The sequence below is a fragment of the Dromaius novaehollandiae genome, chromosome Z, assembly GCF_036370855.1.
Source record: "Dromaius novaehollandiae isolate bDroNov1 chromosome Z, bDroNov1.hap1, whole genome shotgun sequence".
Classification (NCBI taxonomy): Eukaryota; Metazoa; Chordata; class Aves; order Casuariiformes; family Dromaiidae; genus Dromaius; species Dromaius novaehollandiae.
Window position 1 is genome coordinate 5,482,568 of NC_088132.1, and position 12,050 is coordinate 5,494,617.

At 41.3% G+C, this 12,050-nt stretch overlaps 1 protein-coding gene across 1 annotated transcript; it reads left to right on the plus strand.

The window, feature by feature from the left end:
• The first annotated feature begins 3,945 nt into the window (after positions 1-3,945).
• On the plus strand, positions 3,946-5,934 carry TUSC1 (tumor suppressor candidate 1). The gene has a single exon (XM_026105290.2). The coding sequence runs from the start codon at positions 3,988-3,990 to the stop codon at positions 4,582-4,584; it is 597 nt and encodes a 198-aa protein (XP_025961075.2). The 5' UTR covers positions 3,946-3,987; the 3' UTR covers positions 4,585-5,934.
• The last annotated feature ends 6,116 nt before the right edge of the window (positions 5,935-12,050 follow it).

Below are 12,050 nucleotides of genomic sequence, written 5' to 3' on the forward strand. Positions count from 1 at the left end.
AATAGCTATGCTTTGACTTCTTTCACTCAGGCTAATTTACAGGGATACTACAGGTGACACTATAATGTTTATCCAGAAATGTATTTCTCTGTAAAGGAATGATCAGCTCAAAATACTGATTGAATAAAACATTTATGAACATCGATTAAAAGGGTCAGCAGCAAGGTTATCAAAACTACATCCATTATGTCGTTAGAGATTTCTCCTCAGCATGACAGCAGGGTCCATCCTTGTCTCTAGAGAGGCCTTGTTTTAAGCCACAACATTTTGCTTTACTGCATTTTGCTGCACTGAAAACTGAAGATAGGAGGTGAAATCAGCTGGAAGGATACATCATTCCAAATCACCTACATCTGGAAAAAAAATATTCATCTCCTCTGGATATACCAGGTCAGAGAAGCTCTCACCAAAGTCTTCCCCCAACACCTAAAAAGACCACAGCCTGGCCTGCATTTTCCTACATTATTTTCAGGTCTGTTAGTATATTACTGATGCAGTCCATGCCACTGTATCTTTACACATCTCAAAACTAATTCTCAGTAGAAGGCCACATTTTATTTTTAATGGTGATCCATGGGCTACAGCATAAACGTAGATGCAAATATCCCAGCCTACACTGCAACTCTTTGTAAAATCAGCAGAAAGATCAAAGGCAGAATAAGCCCCTGTACTGTAACTACATTTTTCAATTACTTATTAACTATCACATTGTCTCTTTCAGTCTTATTCCGTTTGGAAACATGCTCCTCTTTAAAGTTATCACTATTTTGTCTTTCTTCTTCCGTTGTGTTATCCTCCTGCCTGTGCTGCTTTCCAACCCTTGATATTTTTTTCCCTCTGTAGATCCTTTCCTTACCATCCTTTCCAATAGCTCCCATACTAAGACTTCACCACATCCTCTCTGCTAAAATATAATCAATGATGCAATTAATGCTAGCATTTTATATGTCATCAGAGGGCTCTGGAAGCATCCTACCTAATGAGGCTGGAAGGCTTATCCAGGAAAGGTTCTTTCAGGCTGTTCTTTCAGGCTGAGCAAGGAAGAAAATTTTCTTTCAGATAACCTTTGCTTCCTTTTGGAAAGTTCAGAACTGGAGAGCTAGAAACTCCTGTTTGTTAACGCACACTTAAATTCCAAAAGCACATGAAGACTACATGAATACATTACCACAGCTCAGTATGGCCTTGTGACTGAAAAACTGACATCACTGAACCATGCTATTTCGAAGGTATATACCACTTCACTATACAAGCTACAGTATGCTATGCTGTACTTGTAGACTTGCTGTCACTAAGATGACACAGATTAGAGTGCATACTGCAAGGCTACCAGTGCACTACAAGTGTATACCTTCAGGACTACATAGAATATCTGCCTCAAAAAGTAATAACTTTTCAGAGTTTTCCTGTGAATCAAGGTTCAAGCCTGAAAACCATGTTACATCAGCAATCTCCTGTACTGATGTAACAGGAATAAAACCCTGTAAAAAAAGGAGGGAGATGATGTATCTTAATTCCTGGAGAGTCCATACAGAAAAATAATTACTTGCACTTCAGGGGAATGCGAGCAGTAGAAGAGAGACTCAGTGGAACTTTCCTTTACTTTTGCTCTATTTCACAAAAGTTAGAATCCTATAAATGGACCACAAAATGAAGAAAAAGGAGCACAATGGAAATGAGCTCAGCTCAGGCATAGCTGTTGGTATGAGGTCCTTAAGATCTATGGAGACTAAAGTCCCTTGGTATCCATACAAACTGCTGAGTTGCTTGAATTACTTCCATTTCAAAAACACGAACTCAATGTCACAAGTGGTAAAGGGAATGATGGGCATGAACAGTTTTTATTTTTCTTGTCAGGTATTTACCACAGATTCTTTTCCCCAGGCTGGTTGGATAGAGTGCCAAATCAACAGCAACTGACAGTCCACTAATACTGTCACTTTCACTCCACAATTAAGGACACCACTTAATAAAAGTAGGACTCTAAACAAAGCGATGGTATTTGTCCCTACTATATTGTTGCTGTTTTACATACTGCAACCTTCACCTGGTGTTCTGTGAGTGTAAAATCACTGAATATGAGAGATACTCAGACTTCTCTGGTTACTTTCTCCTCTTCACTGTATCTGTGCTGTCCAGTGTGACCCCTACCTTACCACCAAAGCTTGCCCCTGCTGAGGTGTCTTCCTTCCCCAAGTCATATGTACTAACACTTTAGTTTCATTACCTTTAATCAAGAATTTGAAATCAGTGTTTTAACATAGCCTGAGGAATCTGAAATTCAATAAATTCACCTCTCACAGGTGAGTATTCTTTTTACAGGAATATAACCCATTAACTTTTGTGTATTTAAACATGTACATAATTGCTGGTGTTCAGTGAAGATACATGAAAAACTAAAATAAGAGCCATAATATGAAATCCATATGAAGTCCTAAGAAACAATCAGACTCAATTCAAAGATGTAAGGTATACTTTTACAGGTGACCGCAATCTAGGCCTGTCGATCATCTAAAGGCCAGGATCTATGTTGTTTTGTTGTTTCTTAGGAGTACAGTACACCGGTCCAAATCCACATGGACTGAAGAGTCCCAGCACTCTGCTGGATTGGACATGTAATTTAATATAAAGTTCTACAGGCATGTTGCTAATGGGTGTGTCTAGGGAATTTCCAAAGCAGCAACAGTAAAAACTACTAACTGGCACGAACCCATTCCTTTCAATGCAAAACCAGTTTGGTCACATATTAAATGGAATTACTGTATTATTCTCCATCAAATTCTCTTTGGAAGCTTGTTTATTCCAGGAAATACTGCTCTAAGTCCATGTCTGCTGATCAGCAGGCACAACAGAACTTCACCAATACTGAGCTTACTTCTTGCTCTGTGGTGATTTGCTGTTTTTTTTCTCTTAACCTTGTAAGTAAACAGCTACCATTTAGAGCTGGTAAAATGGTTTTAGAACCATTTTTAGAATTGATTCTAAAAATTATGACTGCAATTATATTTACTGTTTCTTGAGCATTACAAACTTTATCCTGTAAACTTTCTACTGATCCTTAATGGAACATTTAATCGTAGCGCTCAGTGAATACAGTAAAACGCCATTTCCTTCACAAAGTTTAATCTCTCAAGTGCAGAGGTTGACATCAATCCGTCATGACTGAGTGATATATACCAATCAGCCATGACAACCCCTGTAGCACTGTGTAACTGTGCAGTTATCTGCAGGCATAGCTCTGTAAAGGGGGAGGGCCAAAGGTCTTTCTGTGGTGGATATACATCCATCCTGAAATCCCACTGATTAGGACACTCACACTCTTTTTTTCTTCCTCTTCTGGAAATCATTAATGTGCAAATTGGTAACATAACCTTGCTGGCTTCAGCAAAATGACCCGGAAGTAGTAAAAACTATTCATATACTAACATAATAGGTATTATACACCCTTATACGCTGCACTGTTTTGCTCCTCAAACCCCTATACCCAAGAACACGAGAACAGACTGAGTAGCATGTAAGACCAGGTCTTTGTTTAACCAGTACTTTAGAGTTGGGATTAAGTTTCCCTTTCTACACGCCATTTAGCGTGGCCACCGCTTTCAAACAAGAGTAATCCCCAAACCCACGCAGAGGCCCGTTAAGGCTCTGGAGGCCTAGCAGCCCGGCCAGCGGGTGTCGGCGGGCAGCTGTGGCGTGCTGGGGGCAGCCCGCAGGCCCTCTCCTCAAGGGCAGCCCGAGAGGCAGCTGCCTTCCCCCAGGGCAGACGCCAGGGCCGCCGGGGGGCTGAGGCCCCCGAGCCCGGCCCCGCTGCGCGGGTAACCCCGCCACCGCGGCCGCCCCCCTGAAGCGGCTGCTCCACCCCGCCGCCCCCTCCCTCGCCTCCGGCGGCCGTGGCCCCGCCCCCATATTTGCATAAAGCGGCGGCGGCGCCGTGCCCCGCCCTCCTCCGGCGGCGGGGCGGGCAGGGGCGCTGCGGGAACGGCACGGATGAGGCGCATGCGCGTTGAGGACCGGCGCTGGGGCTGTAACGGCTCGGCGTGGAGGGGCCGGGCGGGGCTCGCCGTCGCCGGCAGCGGCGGCCGCGGAGAGGCGGCGGCGTTCGCCGAGCAGGGCGGCGGCGGCTGGCGCGGCGGCGGCTGGCGGGGCCAGTCGCGGGGCTCGCTGCAGCAGCTGGCGGAGCGGTACGCCGACCTGGCGGCCAGCCACCGCGAGGCGCTGCGTCAGCGGGAGGAGCGGGAGTGGCACAACGCGCGGCTGCGCCAGGAGAACGCGCGGCTGCGCCTGGAGAACCGCCGCCTGCGCCGCGAGAACCGCAGCCTCTTCCGCCAGGCCCTGCTGGGGCCCGGGCCCGGCCCCGACTGCTCCGCCGCCGGCGACGCCGCGGCCCTGCGCGACCAGCTGCGGCGGCTGCAGGAGAAGCACCGCCGGGCCGTGCAGCACCTGCGGCGCTGCCGCGCCGCGGGCGGGCCGGCGGCGCCGGAGCTGGACGACGGGGAGCTGGAGGAGCTGCTGGAGGAGGACGCGCCGCCGCCGCCGCCCCCCGAGCAGCCGCTGGAGCAGAGGAGCCTGGTGCCGCCCGTGTAGTCGCCGCGCGCCGGGCTGCGCGGAGGGGACGGGTGCCGCCCGCGGGCGCCCTCCGGGGCCGCCTCCCGGAGACAGCCTGGCGGAGGGCTCCGTCCCGCTTTTATCCTCCCAGCACGCCGCCACCCCCCAAAATGTGCGGCGCGGCAGCGCTGAGCGTGACCGAGGAAAAGGGGCTGCAGCTGCACGGCTGGCGTGCAGCGCAGGCCGGTGGTTTAGCCAAGGCGGTTGCTGCCGTGGAGAAAATAAGCACAGTAAAGGAACAGTTGGTGTCAGGCCACCTCCCAGCATTGAGTTAGGTAGCTGCCTCTCTTGCTCTCATTATGGGGACTTACTGTGAATTACCATTCTCGTTTTTTCCGGTCTGAGTTAGCAGGTGTCACGTAGCCCTTAGTTGCCACAGAGACTATCAGAAAGTGGCTCTAACTAGTCCTTGGTGGTCTGTGCGTGTCTGTGATGAAAGGGGGCGGAGGAAGACGTTTGCCAGCTTTTGTCCGAACTTCAGTGAAAGTTGGCCATCCTGAACGCTTCTCAATTGCTTGGACACCGACGGCAAAAGACTTTCTGTATCTTTCATGATGGGCTTTGTTGACCGTCACGTGGATTTTGGTTTCGGTTTGGCACTTTCCCATAAAACTGCAGAAACTAAATAAAAACTTGACACACCAAATGACTGTCTTAAATGTGATTTGTAGCAGGCAGTTATTTTGGTATTGTAGGTGAAATGCCCTTCAGAACTTCGTAACATTCTTCCTCAAACTTTGAGGAATTTGTCGTTTTTCAGACCTTTCTTCCTTGAGAAAATCTATTTGAAATCAAGCCTTGTAAAGAATTGAGACTTCAGTTGGTTTTGTAACACTTCCTCAGTTTTTATCATTTAAAAGCTGTCTGATGTCTGAGGTTTCAGATTGATTCCTTAAGGCTTCAGTAGCCAAGCCCTACTTCAGCTCAGGGATGAGGTCATAGTTAATGTAACATTAATAAGGCATAAAATCCTTCCTTTCCAAGTATCTTGGAGTAAAACTTTTGAAAAGAGTAGTTGTTATTCCTTTGTATAATGTCAACATAAGCCTTTAATCATAAAGTGCTATAGAGCTTGTTAAGTCAACACATCTCTTTGGATCAAATAAATACATTCTAAAAGTGTCAAAAAAACTCCTGGCTTGTGCAGTTAATCTCTCTTTGAGAAATCTTGAATGTTCGTGTCTGGATGCGTTGTTTGTTATTTTTTGTAAAAGAGGATGTGTTCTCAGAAATGCTTAAGTTGATAAATGCTGAAGAATTACAGCAGGTACAATCAGGACAACAATGTTGTCTATTTTAATAATCTATTAAAGTAGATTATTGATCTTGCTTGCGCATTCATCATTTATCAAAATAGTACAACATGGAACTGTGTTGAGACACAATGCTAAAGAAGTGTAGCTGTGCCAGTCATCCTTTTTAAAAGTTAAAGTATTGGCATAAGCAAAAGAAGTGATTCTGGAATTTTTATACCTTATGCAAATCCCCCCATCCCTTTTTTTTAATTAAACTTTGGGGGTACTCCAAGTACATTTTTATAGGCAGAAATTCAAAAGTGTTACTGCTTTAATAAAAATCTATGTAAGTTCATATAAGTTGTTCTTAATAATCTCTTTAAGTGGACACATTTCATAAAATAGTACCTTGTGTGCTAGAAAGTACAGAAAAAAGCAAACCAATATTTCAATGGGTCTCAAATTCATGTTAAAAGGGTGCTAAAGCAGAACTCTTAAGCAGTTTTTTGAAATTACTTCTCGCAGATAAATGCAGTAACTTACTACTCAGTTATGTTTCAGAAGTTTCATCTAACCATTTATCTGACATCATTCTTGTTGATCTGTTTTAACAGCAAAGGACACAATGATTGGGGGAAAAGCCTTCAGTAAGGTGATTCAAGACTAGTATTTTAGTATAGTGCTCCTCAACTGGTGGTTTACAGGTGGTAGGTTTCCTTTATGACATACTTGCATGATCTTTGCCTACAGCAAAATTACAGGGAAATTTACAAAAAATTTAAAATTTTAGGGAAAGCAGGTATGCTTCCTGAAGATCATACCTGTTCATCCATAGTGCAAACTGATGGAATTTGCCTGAAAGACAGTAGTTCTAGCATACAGTAGTCATTAAACTACTATATACTACTATAGCTGTTTAAACTACTATAAACTACTATCAGCAGAAACTGTCAGAATTGGCTCCAAAGCAGCACAGTTCACCCAAAAGTCCTTGTGTTAGTGTTTGGCACAGAGTACAAAATATCTTTGGAGCTGACTGGCAGATGACAGCATCTACACATCTGAAGTGATGGAAGAAGTATTACTGCGGTTTTGTTAAGTACTTAAACTTTCCTCCACGTTTTTGGTCTGTTTCATTCCTCTATTACTCTGCTTTCGATCAGATCTTAGGTAAGCAGTGAAATATTGAAGTTCTAGTCATCATTTCTTATTCACAAATCTTGCTTTTAATTCTGTATATCACATCGTGGAGTATTACCATATTCATCCTTCTTTTGTTCTAGTTGTTCTGAAAGTGTCTTTCTGTTTCGATGTCTTCCTGTTTTGAGTCTCTAACAGAATGCTTCTTTGCCAGATGTGGAAGAGGCATGTACATACATATACTGATGATTTTCAAAACCAAATATTTACAGATCCATATTTTTTCCTGGTTTTGATGATAGGTTTTAAGTATTTGTTTTTTGTCATAGTAACTGAAAAAATTGCCTTTCTGCTCAGACTGAGTTATGAAGACTGATGGATTATTTTCCTGTTTAAAATTTTTTCACTTATAATTAACATTTTTCTGCATAGTATTTTGTAGAAATCTATCAGAGTGCTATGCGAAAGTGAGTTTGTTCACAAGAAAATCATTCTTTATTAGAGATTGTTTCATATTGTTAACCAAGTTCTTTTCTGGGGGGATGGGAGCAGATAAATACATAGAAACACAACCAAATATATAACAAATTTGGCAGTATTAGCTTCCTGATCATTTTCTTCACAGTGCTTAAAATATGAATACATAAAATGTATTAACTTCCTTGGACAAACATATATATATATTCTTTTTATACGGGAAAACAGAATCCAAAATCCTTAAGCTTTTTTTGTGGATTTGTATTTCACTTCAGTGCTACCACAACAAAATATTTTATTTCTTAAATAAATATTCAGTCTTAGCTGCAGACTATTCCTTATGCTTCTGTCCTATGCTTTATGTTGACAAAATATTCAACGTGTATATTAAAGTGGAAGCTATATGCATGGCCATATTAAAATTGTATTAAAATTTTCTAGGGCTCTGTGTGAGTTTGATGGCAATTACACATGCATATGAACTGAATTGCTCAATGTCAGTGTCATATTTAATATACACTCTATTGCTCTTTTGAGGTCTAATTTAAGTTTCATTAAATATTGCACTCTGAAGCAGTCTTTGCTATGCTCTTCTCCTTGAATATGTTAGGGCCTTGGGGTGCTTTAACTGCCCACAGAGATTAATGAGATAAATTAAATGTCTTTGTATGATAAATTGATGCCATTCAGATTAGTTTAGTTCAGCTACCTTCCTATCAAAGCAGTTGCCTGTTACTCTTCTCTTTTCATGCATCTCAGTTGTGCCTCATGTCCCTCTTGTTTTAGTTCAATTCAGCTACGGCATTTTTATATGTATAGAAAATCCCTTTTCCAAACCCACAATGTATTTAAAATGGCATCTTAAAGTCAGACTGATGCAAGCGGGCTTGCCCAAGATTTGTGATGATCACAAGTGAACCACATCTTTCCTTTGTATTTTAACCGATACTTGGTATCTGTATTATTGTACTTGGAGATTCAGGTGTAACTGCTTGGGAACAGTTGTAATCGTATACAATATCCAGACTGCATTTACCATCACATGCCTTCTGAAATAACACTCCATTATCATCAAGAGGAAAATAGCAGTAAGTGTATATAAGGCTCTATTTTAAAAAGTTCATTAGCAATATTATTTGATTACTTTAAAGGTCATTTGCTTGCTCTTTGTGCTGTCAAGAGTCTGTGCAGAATTGCAGAACAGCAGAAGAAACAGATGATACATTTAGCAGGCATGAAGAGGCTGCTTTGGATCTGGCTTTAAAGGAGAGGATGTGGAATAAGGTTGGGAAGAAAACAAATTCATTGGAAAACCCAGAGAAAGAGAGTATTTTGAGAAGGAAGCCTGCTAAGGAAACATAAGGCCACAAAACAAAAGCTAATAAAATTATTATACTAATTCATATTGGTGAATTTTTAGTTAATAAAAATATTTACATGGAATTTAAAGTTTGGGTAAAGTGAAAGTTTAGTACTGAGAAAAAAAAATCTTATACACTGGAATGTCTTTGAAGTGACAGCAACTCTCAGAGAACCACTCTACAAATGATCCTTAGCTTCTAGTGAGATTGTTAGCAGGGGTGTTCATCAAGTTTAATTTATTACGTGTGAAAATTTGTGAGTGCTAGCAGAGGTGGCATCTCCACTTTTCCAAATGCTGCATTTTCAATGACCTCAAGTGAGTAGAACCTCTGTTTTATCTGTTAATTGAAATTTAGCACCTACACTAGTACAATTCTTCTTAACCCCATGGTGGAGTACTAGTTCAAAAACAGAGTGCTGCAATCAGCCAGCAGCATCCAAGTCTGCTTTGACAAACTCACCTTCAAGTCTCTGACCCAGCTGGATGCTGATTAGCTTGTGAGAGCTCAGATCATATCCAGAGGTGAGGTGGTTGCAGAACATACAAGTACAGCAGGTCTAGTATGTTAGTGGTCATGACATTTGTTATAATGGCTACTTACAAAAATTGTATGGGCTACTGAGATAACAGCTGGTGTGTTTGTACAGAATTGCAAGCAATTAGCTTCACCTGTGATTCCAGCCCTTATTAATACTAAATAAAGCTGTTTATTCCTCAGTCAGAACCATGTTTCTATGTGTGTCCAGTAATTCTTTATTCGTGATGAAGTTGCTCACATCATTCTACCTGGTTAATAGAATGCTACCTCCCAGCTAAGGCTTTTATGACTCTAATTTTGAATTTTGTTACTGCTTTTCATTCGGAACAATAGGTTTTTAAAATTAATGTTATCAACCGTTTTATCTGGCTTTTGCAGTTTAATGAAGAGGAAGATTTATTGTGCTGCACTGATGAGCAAGAAAAGCTTCAGGCTGAATAGTGTAAAATCATTTAGAATCAGAGACATATTTTCCCAAGGAACAGTCAAAAAGTAAGGTGCAGAGCTTTCCAAAGAATCCTGTATGAGGTTTTGTTTTTCTTTGATTTATCATTTTTTATTGAAGTTCGAACTGTAGCTTTAATGGCAATATTCCATTACTCTGTGCTATGAAAACAAGTAACTGGATCTACTGAAGGACTACTGAAGGACACATAAAATCTAAAATAAGGTATTAAAAAGGCAAGAGTTGTGTGGAAAGGTAAATATTAGGTCTTTATTACCAAAGGCAGTCCCAGAAGGTCCTCTTCTTGCGATAGAGAAATGTTACGCTTTTACTTCTGAAACCTCTCTTTATTTTGAAAAAAGCAGCTTAAAAAGTTACGTAGAAGTCAACTTCCATCTTTTGTGCTAAAAGCTTGTATGGTAGTTCTGAAAAAGAAGCTACACCTGGAAGAGTGTCCCTCAAAGCCACCCAGCTCCTGGGTCTGTATAGGCACTCTTGGCTGAATTTAAATTGTCTCCGGCTTGGAGGATGTCCTGGAGAGGGGTTGAAAGAAGGAACTTCAAGTGGCAGTGGTCTTCCTTGCTGGCCTTTTCTTGGCACTGGAAGGCCTTTGTTCATGTTTTCTCCAAGACTGTTTCATTTTGGTTTTTAGTTAAAGAGGCTTTCATGCTCTCAGTGGCTTTTTCTCTCTTCTCAGTGTCCACTGAGCAGGGTAAAACCCACAAGTTTGCAGCATCTCCCTTTGGCCGATCAAGAAGCCAAAAGAGCACCTAGGAAAAGATTGAGCATGTCTAGTTAAAGAATAGATGGGAAGATCTCTGACCTGTGTCATGTGAACAAGAAACCCATGCTGCGTTGAAGATTTCCTCTTTCCTTAGATTCTAAGGAAAATGCTAGTCTTCAGCCAGTTTCTATTCTGTATTGTGCATGCTAAATTTCACCAGAGGCTATCTGTATCCGCCTTTCTGCATGCTAAGAAGCACCGTCATCTCAAGAAAGCTGATAATGTCATTGTGTCAACCCATGCCTACTGCCAAGTAGGATCTAAAGTCTTTATGTTCCCCCAGGTGTTAAAGTATTCTGAGAGGATCCTCCTGTACCAGTTTAGCAGAGCACTCGTAATGTGTCAGATATGATGCAAAATATGGGAATGCTGCCATTTTCTTAAGAAAACATGGCTAAAAGTGGGATTCTTCTATGTGACAATTTGAAGATTAGAGGGCTTACTCGAGAAGTGATTTCATACTTTGGTGTGAAGAAATTCAAACTTAATCTCTCACTCCCTAAGGGCATGTTTGATTTTGTTAGTGACAAATTCTCATGTCTTACTCAGACTCTTCTGCACTGCATAAAAATTGAACTCAATGTGTATGAGATAGAAAGGAGAATTTGGCTGATCTATGTAAATGATTATCTTGGTGTATGATAGAAGTCTGTTTGTTCAGTGGGAATAGGGGTGCTGTGGTACTCAGACTTTCCTTTAGAGAACTGCAATACATATTTTTTCTTTTAATAGTACTACTATGTTAACTGATACATCCACTTCTTTATTTTTCTTTTTTCTCTCTAGTTCTTACCCTACTCTTTTAATAACCCTGAGTATTCCCATTTTAAAGTATCCTGAGGTTCCTCCATGGTTTATAATCTTAGGGAATTTTTAATCTGTTTCTCTCATTAGAGCTCTTGAGATAAGAGGTTTGCAATAAGGATAAGTTCAACAGGGAATTTCCTTCTTTCTTAGAAAGGCTTCCATGTTTTGTGTGGTTATCCTAGAGAAATAAAGATTATTTTTTATGGTAACAGAGTTGTTACCTTGAGAGTGTTGATTGACAAAATCAGCACATTGGTCTTCTTAACATTATTCATAGATAATGTTCTTACTGTCACTTCTGTTGCCTCAGGAAGAAAAGGAGAAAGATATATTTTTATGGGCCTTTCCTGTGACAAGAAGTATTAAAATGTCTAATTCTAATTGTCCATAAGTGAATAACTGGCCAAAATACTTGCCATTGACCACTGTATCTTTTCTTTGCAACCACATGAGATATAGAATAACTGCTCTCCAAATCTTCCTTTTCTATGGAAAACATTTGAGTTGTTAATATTTCTGAAATTTACACAGATCTGAACAGTGGCTTGTGCCTTCCTCATGTGCAATACTTAGAAGGATCTTGGCTTCTCTTCTCAAATAACAATAAATAAACTATCCTGGTCTCCCTTTGACTAATTTACAAGCCATCTCTCGTT